Source organism: Hippocampus bargibanti, linkage group LG01 (assembly GCF_051943395.1).
Source record: "Hippocampus bargibanti isolate YZ-2025 linkage group LG01, ASM5194339v1, whole genome shotgun sequence".
NCBI classification, from domain to species: Eukaryota; Metazoa; Chordata; class Actinopteri; order Syngnathiformes; family Syngnathidae; genus Hippocampus; species Hippocampus bargibanti.
This window is the reverse complement of record NC_142734.1, coordinates 10,452,034-10,471,546: the sequence shown is the minus strand read 5'-3', so window position 1 is coordinate 10,471,546 and position 19,513 is coordinate 10,452,034. Positions and strand designations below refer to the sequence as shown.

The following is a 19,513-nucleotide window of genomic DNA, read 5'->3' as shown; positions in this document are numbered from 1 at the left end:
GGGACGACCTATGTTTTAAAGCAGGGGTGTCAAAGTCATTCTTTTGCCGCGGGCCACATTGTAGTTATGGTTTCCGTTGTGAATTTGGGGAAACCATGAGAATGTTTCATCCCTTCCATATATTACATACAGAAGGCACAACAAATTAATGAATAACTAGTTTTCAAATCTGAAGTCAAGAATAATGACTAATTTACCGAAACATGTCAGGTAATTGAACACCTCAAACACCATTGTCTGTAAGAAAAGGATCTGTTGTTCATTAGATAACAAGGAGACAGTATGAAGTTAACATAAAGTATAATGACTGTTATTGTAGTTTACATACGACAATTTGAAATTTTGGTTCAGACTTTACCAAGCATATGTATTTTAACAAATTTGGTGTGGCGGGCCGGATTTTGCCCCCGGGCCTTCACTTTGACACCTGTGGTTTGAAGAATCAGAGGGTGGAGGAAAAAAAACACTCATTCTTCTTCTTCGTATTATTATTATTATTATTACCTTTTTTAAAGCCATTTTCAAGATATGAAATGTTGCTTATATTATTTGTTTGGTTTAATTATGACATAGGGCGTCGAGTGGTTAGCACATCGGCTTCACAGTGCAGAGGTCGCCGGTTCGCGTCCCGGTCCGGCCTCCCTGTGTGGAGTTTGCATGTTCTCCCCGGACCCGTGTGGGTTTTCTCCGGGTCCTCCGGTTTCCTCCCACACTCAAAAAAAACATGCATGGCAGGCAGATTGACCACTCCAAATTGTTCCTAGGTCTGAGTGTGAGAGTGACTGTTGTATGTCTTTGTGTGCCCTGCGATTGGCTGGCAACCAATTCAGGGTGTCCCCCGCCGCCTCGTGCCCGAAGACTGCTGAGATAGGCTCGAGCAACCCCCGCGACCCTAATGAGGAATAAGCGGTACGGAAAATGAGATGAGATGAGAATTATGCCATAAACCCCTGGTGGAACACTTTAAAATGTCCCTTAGGTGTGCGTGATTGTGAGTATGGATGGTTGTTTGTCTCTGTGTGCCCTCCGATTGGCTGTCAACCAGTTCAAGGTACATCCCACTTAGTACCCAAAGACAGCTGGGATAGGTTCCAGCATGCCTGTGACCTTTGTGAGGATGTGTGCTTGAGAAAGAGTGGATTGAAAAAAAATGACAGTTAAGGACATCATTGACAAAAATAGAAATTGGCAAAACTGGTTTTTCATCAATATTTGGAATGAACTTCAAAGCAACCCTAAATCCAGAGTTACGCCCATCATTCAGTATTTTAACGATTATTTTTAAATCAAGACTGATGGTGCTGTAGCACTGTCCTCCATACATTAAGAAACAGCTCTTTGTTTGATGCCGTAAAATTCAACAACACACCTCAGAATACAACAATAATTTAGTATGCCACTAAATTATTGTTGTATATAGGGCAACTACTGGATCACTCCAATTAGTGTGACCGGAGACAATTATAACACCCCGAGTAAAGTTAGATATGTTGGTTTCATTAAACGAGTTCTCTCTAAATGTGGAGGAACAAACAGGTGATATCAAAATAAATGCTCCAACAGTTTGACATACATCAGTACGATGACCTAAAAACACTGTGTTTCCCTTTAGGAGTTTGTTTAGACATAATTCAGTTGCAGTAGTGCCAGCACATATCTGTCAGGTTGCTTAACTGTCTCCATGTGACCACATGTGTGCAGTCGGATTGGTTTAGCACAACACAGTTGTACCCAAAGTGCCTCACCCTTTTTCTCAGCTTCAGTGGAGGCAGGACGCACAACCTCAGAGATGTAATGATACGCACACGTAGCTCAACTCTACCTGCCTACATTCATGTCGCTGGTGAGTTTTGATTATGCTGGATTACGTTCACAATTCCTTCCTTGATTTATGTCCTTCCCCTGAACCAATGTGTCTTTAAAAACTTGTTTTTTATGTTTCCAGAGAAGGTTAGGTGACATTTTTACCTCAACACTACGCTCCCCAAATAGTTTGCAGCACTTCCTGCTTTCTCTGATTTTGAGTCCAAATGAAGATTAAAACATTTGGAATGATCTTTTAATGCAAAATGGAAATTGTTTTCTCAAGAGGGACCCTCTGTTGTGTTTGTAATCATTTATTATCTTTCTGAATAGACTGAGTTAATGAATCTCCGTAGTGTAAATATTTGCCAATAGAAGCCGGTGAGGGGAAAGTATACTGAGTTTAAACTTTCAACAATTTATGTTTATGTTAATTATTACACTCCAATGCAATTGTTCCTTATTGTCCATTCATGCCTTTGGATCACACTGAGACTTGTTTGAAACCGCCAAGCACAGTTGAAGAAATTTGGCTGGCTATTCCACTTAAAACTACCTCTGGTGCAACGCCCAGTAACTGCACATGTCCGTTCACACTTTAATGTCCCAGTTGTCATGAAAGTATTTGAGCAAGCTAAGTGACATTCCACTCACTATTTCATTCTGACTCAGCTGTGGGTGCACCCTGCGAATTTTCTTCCAGTGCGCACAGGTGTTGGCTGCTTTAATGTTTTCAACGTTCCCCTTTCATTCTGAAGATTGTCTTGATGGGAGGAATAGTAATTTGCTGATAGAAAAATAGCAGTGAAATGGTATTTTGGATTGCATAATGTTTGCTTGAAATGAACAAATGCGTTCGGCCTGATTGCTTCTCTGAACATCTGTACGGTCTAGTGAAAAAGTATTTACCCACTTCCTGATTTCTGCGTTCTTTGCATATTTATCACAAATAAATATTTCCATTCCTGAAGCCAATTTGAATATCCCACAGTGACAGCCCAATGAAATACAAAATACATTTTCTAAATGCCAATTTATTAATGCACCATAATAAACAAATAATCTGAAACTACTTCTCGTGTGGCAGCAACAACTGAAATCAAGCGTTTTCAATAATTGATGATGAGTCTTTTACATTGCTGTGGAGGAACTTTGGCCCACAGTTCGCGGAATTGCTTCTATTACACCGCATTAGAGGGCTTTCTTGCGTGAAATTAAAAACTGAATGCAATTATTTATAAATCCCATTCAACCTATATTCAACCGAAAACACTACTAAAATCAACCTGAAGAACATTGTTTTTTTCTTCTTCTAATATTGGCTTATTTTAAATTTGACACCTGCAACACATTTCCCAAAAGATAAGACAGGGTTAACAAAAGCTTGGAAAAAGTTGAGGAATGCTAAAAAAAACTTGTTGGGATGGGAATATCACTGTTTGCAGTAACCAAGTGCTTATTGAGTGTTTTTAAATGGCTTAGCCAACATGGCCCTGTTCCATCTGTTTTTTGTGAACGAGTGAAAAGTCTCAAACAAAACGGCAATCACTTGAAACAATCTTGTCTTTGACTCCAAAAGGATTTGCGAATTCATTTTGCTGTCATAATATCGATAATTATTTTGACTGACAGATAATTGTCCAAAAGATCATTACTTCTTCCCATACAAGCCACTCATCGTGACTGACCCACCTCGAACTGTTCTGTTCCAAAATCATGGGTCTTTCTGGACAGCTGTTTTATTATTTTCCCCTTCCTTCATTAGCCCCTTGACACCGCCTGGGCCCACGTGCATGTGCCAATTTCAGTGTCGATATTTACGGCAAAGCATTTTACGTACCATCTCTAAGTCTGTAAAGTGCTGAAACAAAGATGGACCTGCAGTATACACCTTTTTTTCCTTTCATTTAACATTTTCTCCATAACACTAGATATTTCCACAGCTTGATGAACTACCCACAAGCCTCTTCCCTGTGCAATGTCGACGGGTGAAACGATGGAATATGTTGTCGCTTCAGCATACTTGAGAAACAAGGAGAGCAGTGGTAGCCATGACAGTGTGATCAGCATGAACTCGGGCTTTGTGAGTCAATCATCTCTCCGGACTACTTGTATCTGATATTCTTTGACACAAGCCATTCTCTATGTTCATGTGCAGCGAGTCAAACGCTCTTCCATGTCTTTCGACTTAAGTGCAGCATGCAACAGTGGACAGCGTGTTATAATGGTTTTGGATTTTTCGTTCTATGCTAAATGCAGCTAGATAGTTTTAATTGGTTTTTAGAGTGGGGTTGTTGTTTTTTTTTTGTTGTTGGTGTTGTTGTTTTTTTCTTCAAAAAAGAAAAACGATTTTTGTTTACTTTGTAGTTGGTTTTATTGTTAGTTTTAGCTTGTTTTCCAATATGTTGCAGGACATAGAAAAAAACCACATTTCCCATCTGATTGCTTTTTTTCTTCCTTCTTCCTAAACATTCATTTTGACGTGCAGAAATGTTTAATGTTTAAAATGTACTGCAAATCTCATCTATATTTCTATATATCAATTGACAAATACAAAAATTCTATAATTATACAGTGGCTCCCTGCTATTAGCCAGAGCCAGTGCCCACAAGTAGCAAAAATCCACTGAAATACATTGGGAAAAACAAAACAAACATTTTTAGCTCAAAAACTGAACCAAAAAATGCAGACAATCTTCCAATACACTGTACCTCAACAATTAAAAGTCCCCCTCATAAATAAAATCAAATGAACACAAACTACTTACTTATTTTGGGGAAAAAATGAGGCAGGGTTGCTCAACTACAAGTTAGCACTCCACTTTCAATTCATTCATATTTTTTCAAGCACACTAATATTCATTTTTCTTCAGTTATTTTTGTAGATCTAGTTCAGTGGTTCTTAACCTGTGTTCGTTCGAACCCCAGGGGTTCGGTGAGTCGGTCTCAGGGGTTCGGTGGATCCTCCACGACAGGTCCAACCCTCAGTCTAGTCTCCAGTTAGTAGGCACAGTCATTGGAAGCAGGGTTCGGTGAATGAGCATATGAAACTGGTGGGGTTCGGTGCCTCCAACAAGATTAAGAACCACTGATCTAGTTATTTGGTGACTTATTGTGAGATATAACAATCGTGCATCACATGCAGACACATAATCAGGCCCTTTACCATTTAATTGTATTGTCGTCGATGGTTAAATCATTTGGACCATGTAGAGCAGGGGTGTCCAAAGTCGGTCCTCGGGGGCCGCCGTCCTGTCTGTTTCCCAGCTCTCCCAGGAGCAACGCACCTGATTCAAATCATCAGGACCATTTTGATGCTGCTTCAGAGCTGGCTGATGAGCTGATCATTTGAATCAGGTGTGTTGCTCCTGGGAGAGCTGGAAAACAGGCAGGACAGCGGCCCTCGAGGACCGACTTTTGACACCCCTGATGTAGAGCATGCTATTAGTTTTTATTTTCCGATTAAATGATCAAAGGGGGTCTTCTGGGATTTGGCTATTTCTGCAAAGTGTAACCGTGTCAAGAAACACAAACAACTAAAAAAAATAAAACATGTTATGGGAATATTATATTGTAGTTAGAACATCAAAAGATCTTTGGAAATCGCAACTTTGTTGCGATTTCCCTCGTTTCTCAGAGAAGCACTCAGGATGATGATGATTATGATGATGATGAGGAAGAGAGAAATATTCAATGATAGCTCACACATATTTATCTGCAGAGTGAGGACAGCATGGAACACTTATCTGCTGAGGAGCGGGCATGCCTCATGTATCTGGAGCAGACCATTGAAGCATTGCAGGTGCAGGAGGACTGCGGACTATCAAATGACGAACCAGACTCCAGAAACCCTCCAGGGAATATGGGTCTAAAAAAGGTCAATGGTATGTATGAAAATGATGTCTGTTCCTGGACAAGATGCTTGCTTGTTTATTTAGTGTTATCTGAGTCATTTCTGCTGTGCTTTTGTTTTGTAGCTATTTCCAGATTGAACTTCAGGTCCAGAATGGATCAGCGATTGGAGACCTCACCCACTGTGCTGAGTGGCTTTCCCGTCGGGAAGAAACCTGTGTACATATCAGTAACTGAAGAAAACACAGCGGGGCATAATAATTGGAATCAAACCTATGAACCAAACTTCATTGTTGCTTCTAAAGCAAGCACAGAAGCACTTAAAGCATCTATGACGGTCATATCGCCACCTCCAGTTCTGGTTACTGACTCGGTCACTGGCCTCAACACATCACTCAATATGCATACTGATGGACTGGGTTTACCGACCATAGATGACTCTCCAAACATAATCCCTTGCATTACTCCTGAGTTAGACCTAGGTCTGATCCCACCACCATCTGCTTTCAGGGATCCGGGACCTTACCCAGAGCCCAACCCAGAGCACGATCCAGAGCCTGATCCAGAGCCTGACAGCATCAAAACCTCCTCTAAGGTCAACAGCACCAGGCCAGTCTCTGTTGACTTGAAGCGGCTATATCAGAGAGCCTTGGAGAAGAGGCCATCAGTTAGCCCCCCTGTTGTCAAGAGACCTACAGACAAGCTCAATATCAAAGCCCATCAGACTCCCCTCTCCTCTGCGTCTCTTCTACCCATGATCCTTCATCCTGAAGTCAAAGAGCCACAGAGCCCACCTTCTGTGGCCCCTAAACCCAAAAGGCTTTCATTCCACTCACTCTCCCAAACACAAACGGAGGTAGATAATACGACAAATGGGAATGGCAGCCGACAACTGCTGAACCATGAGAGAATCCACCTTGAGGCCCTACAGAAGCTTGGGCTGGTTAAAGGTTCTGCAACTGATTCGGGCCCTGCGGTGAGTCATAAACATTCCTCGCAAACACGAAAGTCATGGACACCTCTTCCATCTCCGAGCAGTATAACACTCCCAAGTCCATCCAATTTAACACCATCTCATCGCTTCATGAGCAGTGCGTCCCCTGCCTCCTTCTCGACTGCCTCGGAAATTACTTCAATCTCCCCTGTCTTCAGTGACCGTGGCAGACCACGCTCTCCAGGTCGTGAACAATATTCTGTGAACAATATTTTAGCGAGTTCAAAGTATACTCAAGTGAAATCTCCTTCCCTCACATCGTCGGACCTGGTCAAGCAGTTAACCAAGGTCATTGGTTCCCAGTCAGATGCCGCGGAGCACTCAGGGCTCCGCCTAAGTCGCCCTGTAGATCATCATGGAAGAATTAGTGTTGAGCAGTGTCTCAATCATGCCACCAGCCCTGACGTCCGGCGACGTGTCCACTCCTATACTGACCAGCAGCAATCAAGAGACTCTCACAAGCCTCCTCGGCCCCATGGCATCAGTGTACTAATCTCCCCTCGAGATGCAAATGTAATGGAACGCCATGATGCCCTGAAGAAACTCGGACTGATTAGGGACTAAGATGAGCCAGACGCTCCCTCAAAATACCATGAAGTTCGTCTGTGTAAGCTCTCAGTCGTACAGGAGTGGTCCATCGATGAGAAGGTTTCTTCAGCCGTCATCTGTACAAAAGTGAAGGTTTCGGACGTTTCGCCTCCTATCCAAGAGACTTCGTCAGCGAACTAAAGCCTGACTGGTCGTATTGGCCCCATTTATATATCCCTAATGTCCAGACCTAGTGGCGCCGGACACAGCTATGATAGGTCCCTACTCTCAGGTTGGGGGGGGGCGCGGGCCTCAATCGGCAGTACATTTGCACCTAAAAGCTACTAACCACTCATTTGACGACAATGAGGTTAAAATCTTAGCGAAAGAACATAGATGGTTTGAAAGGGGGGTAAAAGAGGCGATTCTTATAAAACAACAAAATCCTTCATTAAACCGGTCGGGTGGTGTGAGGTTCAATTTGGATCGTTCATACAATAGCCTGCTCAGGCAAAACAGGTTAGGCAACTTTCGCAATGCTGATGAGGGTCGTTATGCTGATGAGGTGATACCGGGGGGGAGTGGGGGTAATAGGCCAATCGTTAGTCAGGAATGTAGGAACAATCAGTGGGGCCACAGGGGGGGGTCCCGCGCCCCCCCCCCAACCTGAGAGTAGGGACCTATCATAGCTGTGTCCGGCGCCACTAGGTCTGGACATTAGGGAGCCAGTCAGGCTTTAGGGAGCCAGTCAGGCTTTAGTTCGCTGACGAAGTCTCTTGGATAGGAGGCGAAACGTCCGAAACCTTCACTTTTGTACAGATGACGGCTGAAGAAACCTTCTCATCGATACCATGAAGTTCTTATACATAACTAATGACCTGTAAATAAATACAGAAAAACATACGCTATTATGTTCAAAGCTACAGGAAGCCCGTTGATTTCTTAGCGGATCGATATTGTGTGTTGATCGTCATCCCTATATTATACAGTGGACCCCCACTTACTGTCGATTTGGCACCTGCAGATTTAGTTTTTTTTACTTAAAAAAAAATATTTTTATGGATGTATTTTACTATTTATTTGCTTTTGGCAGGGAGCCAATCATTTATATTGGTATATCTCCACTTAGTCAATTTTTTGAGGGGTGGAAATACATTTGACTGGGCATCATTATTTCAGGATGTTTGCTGTCTGTGGAGTGGCATGTCCCCAGTGAAAAGTGGAGGTTCACTGTCCCATGTACATGTACATATCCACTGAAAGTACCTTATAAACTGGCTCGTTAGCCTTTATGGCCATCAGCGCCATACCCCTATGAGCATTTCCTACCATGATTGCAAACCTGCACACCATTGCGCTCAGTATATTGTATATCCTAAAACTATCAGTTAAGCACTCAAAGATTCCTATTTAAGTCTGAGAAATATAATACATGACCTTAACCATATAAAAGAAATGATGGATGTCTGTTATTGTTGTCTGCCTTTGCTGATGGAAGAAATTTTTGCAACAAGCAATTCTTGCATTTTTAAGATGCCGCATTAAGGCACTTGTCGGAATATGAAGAAGTCAAACAGCAGGAAGGTGGTGATTAAAAAACTATGTTCCACATTCCTTGTCCCTCCCTTTTGTAGCATAAGTGCAAATATTTTACTGCAGCCGCAAGGGGATATAAATGGCAAGTATTGGCAATCAATAATTCTTATTTCTTTAGTGTATTTTGGGAGTGTCACCTTCAGCTGTGTTGGTGGCTTTCGAACTGATCTGTACTCAGAGAAATATCATTGTACAGATTCCTTTCAATGTGCATTTGAAATAAGACATATTTTGTGTGATTAAGATTCTGGGTTTTCACTTCACTTCACTTCATCCCATGGCCTAGAAGGCCGTAGGGCTGCCATGATGGACGTCTGGGCAGTCAGAGATCTCCAGCGCTCTCGGTCTTCGTGGGTAGCGCGGTCGTTGTTTTTCCGGGCCTCGGCCGATCCGGCATGAGTGATCCTGACTGTTTGTAAATCATGACATTTCAGTAGGCAATTAAACTTGGTGGTGCCTATCTCCTCTCCAAGCTCTTCACCAGGAGTTCCGGAGCCCCCCTGGTTACCCTTGTCTAGTTTAGCCTGCCGGTCGAAGCAGTTTGCCGTGGTGTGGCCGCAGAACGTCTGCTACTTGGAGCCATAGACAAGAGCTGGGTGATGGTGAGGACAAGTTAGGGATCAACCAGCTATAAAGCATCAGCAATACAGCTGCGACCGTATCTCCCTCAAAGGTACTACCTCTCCCATACACCCCCATACACCACTCTGAGTTTTAGTGCCCTTCAATTAAAGGACAACCGACGTCACTTTTTTGTTTTTTAACTGACATCAGAAAAACGTTTTACAGCATCTAAAATACCCAAATTACGCAGTATTATATTTTCAAATGCAAAACACCAATGAAAATGACTTATAGTGTCCAAAATCTGCACAAATTGAGCTGCGAATTGGGAATTTTCAGAAAGTCCCGCCCCCAGTTCGTGACGTCTTGCATTGCTGATCAAAACAAACAAGAATCAAAACAATGGCTTCAGATTCGGAGAATATGCTTTCTTGTTACACATCCAGTTATGAATATGATTCAAATACAGTAAAGTCTCGTTATATCGATATTCAAGGGAGTCCGAAAAAATATAGATATAACCGGGACTATCGATATATCCGACCCTGTTTGCATGTAATTTTCTCCGTGCGTGCATAGAAATAGTATCGATATAACCGGGACTATCGATATATCCGATATCGATATAACGAGACTTTACTGTAGTTCTGAAGAGGAAAGCATACATGTTTGCAATCGATTAAAGAATTTATTTCGTGCCATTTTGAGGCAACATTGGGGGGAAATGTCTCACCCAAAAAAAGAGGCACAAATTGGCGACCTCCTATGGCCACCTCCGTTTCCACAGGCTGATAAATTCCTTATATGGAGCTTGGACGCCCTCTTGTGGCGGCTTTTGGGTGCAACACGAGGTTGTCAGACCAAACAAGTACCGCAAAATACATTGACGTGATGGAAGGACTGCTACAATGTGTCTTTTTTTCGGCCAGGGGCATTCCTTTAGTGACGTCACGTACGGACTCGTCACCAACTCAAAAACAAGACTTCCTGAATATTCAGCGTGAGTCTTAAAACGTAAAAAATAGCTATATGCGGTGGAATACGCTCAGTAGAAGTCATTTGAAGCCATTTTACAAATTATGAACACAACTTGTCCAGAGACGTCGGTTGTCCTTTAACTGACAACCAGTTTAAGGTGTCCTCAGACTACTGCCCCCCCCCTGCCACCCTGAGGAAAAGTAGATCAGATAATGATGGATGAAAATCTCTGTCAAGTCAGACACAGGCACCTTTCGGCCGCCTCGTTTACAGCACAATTATCTAATGTGGAGTGCGAGAACCGGTGTAACCAGTTATTTTTTGTCATGATCTGGTTGGCGACCAACAGGGGGCGCTGTCTACCCCACCTGCACAGGTGCTGGTCGTCCCGATCAGATTGGCGACGTCAGCCCTGCCGGCAGCCTCGCAGGTGCTGGTCGTTATAATCACTGTCACTTAAAAGGACACCCGACACGACCATCCGTTGTCGGTTCATTGTTTGCTGCATGCGCTGTGCATGTGTTTGTTTAACCTTGGCGGACTTTTACTTTTGTTCTTCTTTTGCTACTTTGTATTTTTTCCATTCAGATGATTTTGATGTTTTACATTTTGTTCCTGCTGACCTTTATTTTAATACAATTTGTCAAACAACCTCCTACTCACTCCTGCCTGCTTTTGGGGATCCGCATCCGCCATCACCACCTAGCAAACCGACTTTTTTATTTTTTGGTCATACACTTGCTCTGTGCCACATACAGCACATCGACAAGCTGAAAGTCTGTCTGAATATCATACCTGATGAAATATTAACTTTGTTTGTGTATTTGGAGGGAAGCGAGCCTCAGAACAAGTTGTGTTGTGAACTTCTTAACAAGGGACGCTATGGTAGCTTAGCCAATAGGTTACTGTAGATTTTGCCTAAACGAATTATTCATTACCATTATAGAGACATGGCAAATATTTTGCAATTTTCAGGCACACCACAAAACAAAAATGTCACGCATAATGCATTAGCATGAAAAAAATGTTTTTTCCCCATTTAATAGAAGTCTATTTCTTTGTTCTGCCCGTCACTGCCATCGCTGAGATGGATAGATAACCCAATATTTTTCTGCTTGATGAAATAAAATTTGATCATTCTTAAGAGCTCTCACGGCACGCTAGTTGATAATCACTCGGAAAAAAAACATTTAAAATCAAAATACTGTACGGTATATAAAATTAATGGTGCCGCTAGAGGGCGGTCCTGTTTCAAACATGACCCAGCGTCACTTGATAAGAGTTGATTCCAACCAAACTGATAGCCAACCAAATAAAAAACGTGCAGTGTTTCCTAATAAACCCAACAATCTATATAAACGGCAATAAAACATGCTCTTATTCTCTCCATTTTAATTTTATGCCACGTTTTTATAGTCCATGAGTGTGTGCAAGAGCTCAAACTTACTTTAGTAATCATTCAGAAATAAAAAAACAGCAGACTTTTTATATTTGTTCAACCACAACCCCGTACATCACCATTCACATCCAGATATAAGGGAATTGTCATGTGTGTTTTCATATTTGCAATGACCTTACATTAGTATGCACATCATGAAAGAGACAAAGGGAATGTTAACATTGTCCTCAACAACGTGAAAGTAATTGTCTGCATCTGTACTGCTGATCATTAATCTCTCAGCAAACAATGCAAAATCAATGTCTTGAAGTCAATATCCATTTATGTGGACCTCAACTCTAAAGTTACTGTTTTTATTGTTCTGCAATTGCATTTTATACGTCTCAGCATTTAGCATAACTACATTTTATATTGTTAGGCAAGTTGCTGAAGGATTTTATTTGTCATGGTGTCTTCAGGACCCAAATATGACCATATCTAGTTTTGTTGAGTTTCAAGGTATGGTCTTTCACTGGAAAACACGGCTAGAATCTTTGGTATTTCATGACGCACAGGCAAACCTCCTCACGTCGCTTCCTCTGAAAAGCCCTCTTCCTTTCTTTACTTGCAAGGCCATCAAGGATGATTAGCACAGATAAAGTGGCACAAAGCCATTGCTGAGGTTCAAACATGCCCAACTCAATGCTGCTGAGTCGACTCGAAGCGATAGTGTGGAACTTTGACCTAATCATAACAATAATTGAATGTCCATTAAAAGCTTTGCCAAATGGTTTCAGGCAATCATTATCCAGAGACTCAGAGCCAGAAGAGTCTTTCAAAACATTCTATGCCGCTGTAAAAACGTTTGAGTCCATAGAGTATCATTCACGTTGGCTCTTTAAATTACAGTAAAGTCTCGTTATATTGATATTCAACGGAGTCCGAAAAAATATCGCTATAACCGGGACTATCGATATATCCGACCCTGTTTGCATGTAATTTTCTCCGTGCGTGCATAGAAATAGTATCGATATAACCGGGACTATCGATATATCCGATATCGATATAACGAGACTTTACTGTATTTGTTTCATGAGAATATCAAGTCCTTGATGGATTGTTTTTGGGAACTTAAAGCTAAGAAAGTACATAAGAGAAGGGTGGACAATTGGATTGGATTGGATTTGACTTTATTAGTCTCGCAGTGGAGAAAACACGAATTATGAATTATGAATTGTTTTTGCCTTTTCATAATCCAACAAAAAGTACTTATTCTTTACAATTTATATTTATTTGTTTAATTTAATGAGAATAAAAGATAAGGCCAGAGTGACCTGTAGAAAATGCTTCATCTTTACTTTTTTGTTGCTATGTGCCTCACAGAAATAAAGTTTATTTATATGATAGCCTATATAATGGCTTTATGCGAGGGGCAAACACACTGTTGACTATTATGATAGCAGGGCCTTGGTATTCAAATAATTAAGATAAATGAAACTTGGTATCTATCGGTGCAAAGAAAATTACAGTTTCTACTCACAGAGGATGTAATCCAATATCCTGCCGGTTTCCAACAATAGCAGCCAGAATCAGTTCATTGCGACGATTTATTCCTCACTCCGTTTTAAATATACTTCCATTTATTTCTTCTTTTTTTTTTTTTTTTTTACAATTTGCTATTTAATCCCTGCTGATTCTCTAAACACTGAATTGAATGATGAATGCCCTGAAGTTGAATTGTGACTCTGGTGTACCCAACCTCTCTCCCATATTTATCTTTGACGGACTCCAGTACCCCCTCAAATTTACTGAAATTACGGTACATTGAAAAAAGTTTGTCTCAAATTTACAATGCTCTATTGTATTTAGTGAAGTGCTTTTATGAAATGAAATCATTTGGATCCAACTTTTAGTAGTTGACGATAATTCTACTTATCTACATACCTGTCATCAAATGGTCTTGTAATTCTGGTTTCAAGATTAACAAGTGTCACGAAAAAGAAACTGCTTGTTCTGCATTAAATCATGCTTTTGTTGTTTTCTATGTCTACCGAAAAATTGTGTGTTGAATTTATTCTCTCAGGTGGATTATTTGTAAACAGTTCATCTAGTTTAAAAAATGGACCAGATTTCCTTGTTATTTTGTGCAAATAAAATTGCGTAAATTCAACACATCATTTTGTCAGTGGACATAGAAAGCAAAGGAAGGATCCAACCTTGATGTGCATATTGTTAAAATAATTCCTAATAAAAGTGTTACCTTTGTAAAGGGAAACATGAACAGCTGTTGTACTCGATATCATGACAGTCCAATATATTCTGCTACTAGTCTTTTGTGACTATATATATATTTTTTTTCCACGGCTAATCATGGACTGAATTGTTGTAGTTCAATATTCCAAACACCACAGAAAACGAGACATGTAAGTCAAGGTTTCTAGAAAAGTGTACTTGTCAGGAAATAGAAATTCATTCAATCGTACAGGCGTGCCGGGAACAAATAATTGAGAATTGTAACAAAGATTTAGGTACTCTTCTGATCCACTTTATTGCCTGTCTGCAGTACACATCTGACAAAACATGACCCGAACCCCTTCAAGCATTCGGGAGTTCACGCACGAGTCTGAAGCCTTTCTGTACGTTTTCGATCTGCTGCTACAAAACAAAGAGTAGCCTATACGTTTGGGCAAGAAAGGAGCTCTCAATTGAGATTGGAGAATAACAGAGCCTTCGGGTCCTGTGACAAAAACACCATTACAGTACGCAACATAACAGAAGCCTGCTGTGACAATGTGTATGTGACATTGGCACAGAACAGCACCAAAAGGAGAAATGAAATGTCAGACTCAGAAGTGACTTTTACTGTATGATTTTTCCTCAAGCGAGAACAACGGTACATTTGAAGTCAAACAACGTGGACATGATGAAATCCTTAACATAACAGAAAAGCGTCCATTTTCAGTGGCTACAGCATCTTTGCATAAATCCTTGTAACTGCAAATTCAGTGTTGCTGTGGCATTTCATAGAGGGGACCCCGAGAATCTGGCGATGCCCATTCATGCAGTCTTTGACCACAAATGATTTTTATTCAAAAATGACAATTTTGGTTTGACTTTCATTCATGCCACATGTTTATAAATTATTTTAATTGGTTCTAAAAGTTTTAATTTGTATAAATCCTTCATCCTTTTTGGTGTGCATGGCCATTGTCAGTGTGGAGGATTCTGGAACTTAATGTTCCCCCACTTTGAGTGTCAGTCAAAAGATTGGGTGTACTTGCTGAGACAATCAGTGTTAAAGTGTGCCTCATGCAAAGTTTTGTAACTGTAGCAATGGCTTCTGAATCAGAAAAGTGGTGTTTTGGTATGTAAATCTTCCAATGACACTCCACAACCTGATGGCTTTATGTATTCATAAAAAGTAGTTGGTTACATTTTAGGGGGATTGAAAGTCGTTTGGTACTTATTTTCAAGTTTATGTCAAAGTATATTTGCAAAAATATTTGCCACTTATGCATTTACTGACAAATAATCCCATTAAAGTTTAGAGACCCTTGTGATGCTCACATGATTGCTCTGACACCTGAAGTTAAACCAACATGCAGTATATGATTTATAACGGTGGACGGATGCATTCAAAGAAAAGCCATTTAGACAAAGTGGAAACAGGTCTGACAGCGGGGCAAAAGTAGTGCATACACAATGTTGTGAAAAGTAGCAATTGTGTGTGATTTAAGAGACAATATTACAAGTTTATGGGCTCAATAAATAGACGGAACATTCATCAGATGAAGTGATGTGACTATTGAGAGTGAAAATAGGCCAGAAAAGCATGAAAGCAACAATCCCCAGTTGAAGAAATTGGGAGCAACACACATCCTTATTTATTTTTGTATATCTTAGATGACTCTCATTCCGCATGGGTTCTTTGGGGCAATAATGCTGCAAAATGAGATTTTAGACAGGCAAGTTTGTGCCTTTAGCTCAGACAGGTTGTCTTTGTGCAACACCTCTAACCTGTGCCAACAACTGAGGCTGTGGTCAGGAACCATTCCTTGGGCAAGCCCGCAGCTTTGACCTGCGATGCATGCACTTTATAAAATTTAAAAAAGCCACTCTTCCCCCCTGAGGTGCTGGCTTGGTGGGTACCAAGAGGTCCTGCTGGGCATGTGGCAATGGGTGTCTGTAGCCCCCGCCGGGAGGGATGGAGTGAAGCAGAGAAGGTTCTGCGCTCTGAGCATTGGCTGTGAGGAGAAAGCAAGTGTGGAGCTGTGATATATTTCTATTTCAGGGTCTCTGCAATGTTCCTCGCTTCGTGTAGCGATGTAGTCGAGTGCAGGAGCGCTTCCACATGTTTCCCAACATTCATCCATTTTATGTTTATCTTCTAGTAGCAGTTGTTGGAGCATTATCTTTGTGCAATATATCAGTCAAAATTAAAACACAGCTTGTCACAACAGTCTTTCAAAGAAGTGGTTGCCACATATTTGTCTTGTCTTTTGGAAAGTTTGAATTACGTTGCTTTTACCAAGGCATAACTGAGCTCCAATGTTTAAAAAGTAGATAACTGAAATTTTTAACACACTCAAAAATTCTCTGTTAAAATAAATAAACAAATGAATGAACGAATGAATAAATTATATATATATATATATATATATATATATATATATATATATATATATATATATATATATATATATATATATAGGGCCTAAACTACCAGTAAGACCTTAGTTTGCTGACGAAGTTTCTTGGATAAGGAGCGAAATGTCCAACACCTTCAAAAAAGTACAGATGACGGCTGAAGAAACCTTTTCATCGATGTTTATTATTATGAAAAAAAGTTTCACAAAATTATTGTTGCTGATTTCCTGGTCATTTTCATGCATTGGCTAAATAAACAAACAAACTAATAAAAAAATATATATAAATAAATACAATTTTAAAAGACTTGCTTCACAACTTTGGTGTTGCGTTAGGATAACGGATGTTTTATTTATTCATCAAAAATATGAGTGCATATTTTGCATGTGTCCTACGCATTTTGTCCATATTTAAAATTGCATTTTGGCATACATCCGTTTAGGAAGTATGTGTCACTGATGAAAAATTATGGCCCCCTCCAGCAGATATTCTTGGTTAGTTCAGTCATGGATTTTTTTCCGTCATGACCACTCCATGTGCATGATTTGCTGCATTTTCAGAATTTGTTGAAGTCGGTATTTCATTAAGATAATCCAATGCAATCCAATCCAACCCAATCATGCTGACTGTATAGTCTTTTTTTGCATTTAAAGGACAACCAACGTCTCTGGACAAGTTGTGTCCATAATTTGTAAAATGGCTTCAAATGACTTCTACTGAGCGTATTCCACCGCATATAGCTATATTTTACGTTTTAAGACTCGCTCTGAATATTCAGGAGGTCTTGTTTTTGAGTTGGTGACGAGTCCATACGTGACGTCACGAAAGGACCGCCCCCTGACCGAAAAAAGAAGAGGGCATCCAAGGTCCATATAAGGAATTTATCAGCCTGTGGAAGCGGAGGTGGCCACTGGAGGTCGCCATTTTGTGCCTCTATTTTTTGGGTGAGAGATTTTCCCCCGATGTTGCCTCAAAATGGCACATATAATTCTTTAATTGATTCCAAACATGTATGCTTTCCTCTTCAGAAGTATTTGAATCATATTCATAACTGGATGTGTAACAAGAAAGCATATTCTCCGAATCTGAAGCCATTGTTTCATGTCTTGGCGTGAGGTCACGAACTGGGGGCGGGACTTTCTGAAAATGCCCAATTCGCAGCTAATTTTTTTGCCGATTTTGGACACTTTAACTCATTTTTATTGGTGTTTTGCATTTGACTAAAAATATTATACTGCGTGTTTTGGGTATTTTAGATGCTATAAAACGTTTTTCTGATGTCAGTTAAAAAACAAAAAAGTGATGTCGGTTGTCCATGAAATTCTTCAGTTAGAAAATGAGAAACTAAGAAAGTGTGATTAAAAATACATTATTTTCTACCTACAAAACTGAAAATGGATACTAAAGATACTTGGAGGTCTCTGGATGTCTTCCTGCTGTCCCACTCCTCCATCGCCGGTGTGGATTTTATGATGTGGCTCATAAATTAAACATTGCCTGGTCTTCCCATGCGCGTCTGTCGACGTAAAAATAACTTTTGGTTTGGTGCACAGCGCGATGCCCGTGCACAGCACCCCCCCTGTCTTTAATGAAGTGTTGCCATGAAAAGTGCACAGATCCCGCTGCAGCACTCGCTGCTCACACTGTGCGGCAACCACCCTGTGACTTTCTCAGACTCCCCCAGTGGCTCTCAGAGCTCATTTGGTTGTAGAAGGGCTTGCCATTATCCAGAGATTTGCACACAAGGACATTGGATATGCATCCATATCTCTGGTGGGAGTTATTTTAATTACACTGAATGCTTTGGCTTCGTGCTGCACATTTACATGTTTAACTGCGCGTGTGGATGCAAACTGGGATTTCTGAGAAGATTGTTCTGTTGTGCTGAATGTCTCATTTAACGAGGCCCCTGGTTTGGGGCAAAACACACACTAAGCTCATTTGAATGAATCTTGCACAGTGTGACATTATTTTAGATTAATGCTGCTCCAGGAAATGGTTTGATCAGACAGCCGATAATGAAAAATTGTTACCTCTCCTGCCTTTGACTGTAAACCACTATTTTTACATTTTGTTCCATTGGAATTATGCCATGAAGGTAGAATTAACTTCGCTCAGACTCGTTTTGAAGTTGTAATTATATTTGATGAAATAGAAAAGAAGCATACACAGAAGCAGCGGGGCACCGCCACGTCTGGACAGTAGGGATATATATAGGGCCGAAACTACCAGTAAGACTTTAGTTTGCTGACAAAGCTTCTTGGATAAGCGAAACGTCTGACACCTTCAAAGAAGTACAGATGACGGCAGAAGAACCCTTTTCATCAATCCGGTCTAAATGTGCTTTGCTAGTTTATGGCAGGCTATTAAGAGGAAAGTGTGACAGTGGAGCTGCATCTCCTTCGTACACAGATAATATGGTATTTGTCAAGGTTCTGGAACTAGATGACACAGAACATAATTGCTTTTGGCAATTATCGTAAGCTTTCATCACTGTTTCTGTAAACAATTACCGATTGTATTGCTATACCACCTGAGGAATTAATTCACCTTGATCTGAATTTTCGACAGCTGGAACAGTTTCAGCATAATAAACCAATTACATGACTTTTTTTGGTCATGAAATAATTCCCCCCACGGGTATCTTCTTAGATAATGTACAGATTGGTTGCATTACATCGGCTTTTCAGTTCTCCGTGGGGAAATGGTTCTGCATGGCTGCAACTAAAGCAAAGTATCACATCGCTAAATGACCTTGGAATGATCATGCACCAAAATAACACTATCTATCTATCTATCTATCTATCTATCTATCTATCTATCTATCTATCTATCTATCTATCTATCTATCTATCTATCTATCTATCTATCTATCTATCTATCTATCTATCTATCTATCTATCTGTCTGTCTGTCTGTCTGTCTGTCTGTCTGTCTGTCCATCCGTCTATCCATCCAGCTATCCGTCCAGCTAGCTGCCTAGCTAGCTGCCTGCCTGCCTGTCAGTCTGCCTTCTGTCATGTGACGTATTTTACGCATTTTCAATCATCAAAGGAAGGCACGTGAAAAAGCAAGGTAAGCAGCACCTGTATGAAGCTCATCGGTAAAATAAATAGGAAATCAAAAGAGGCAGGCCAAGAAAGCTGCTCCGTCAGAGGGTACGGAAGGGCTCGTT

The 19,513-nt window shown here is 40.6% G+C and overlaps 1 protein-coding gene across 5 annotated transcripts; it reads left to right on the top strand.

The window, feature by feature from the left end:
• The first annotated feature begins 1,712 nt into the window (after positions 1–1,712).
• LOC148903046 (specifically androgen-regulated gene protein) lies at positions 1,713–7,339 on the top strand. 5 transcript variants are annotated; one of them, XM_088995423.1, is made up of 5 exons: positions 1,769–1,843; positions 3,735–3,886; positions 5,524–5,686; positions 5,780–5,873; positions 6,165–7,339. In XM_088995423.1, exons 2-5 carry the CDS (start codon positions 3,782–3,784, stop codon positions 7,210–7,212), a joined length of 1,410 nt encoding a protein of 469 aa, XP_088851549.1. In that variant the 5' UTR covers positions 1,769–1,843; positions 3,735–3,781; the 3' UTR covers positions 7,213–7,339. The 5 variants fall into 5 exon arrangements, with proteins under 5 accessions (XP_088851541.1, XP_088851549.1, XP_088851532.1 ...); XM_088995406.1 differs by having other exon boundaries at positions 3,747–3,886; positions 5,780–7,339; XM_088995392.1 differs by having other exon boundaries at positions 5,780–7,339.
• The last annotated feature ends 12,174 nt before the right edge of the window (positions 7,340–19,513 follow it).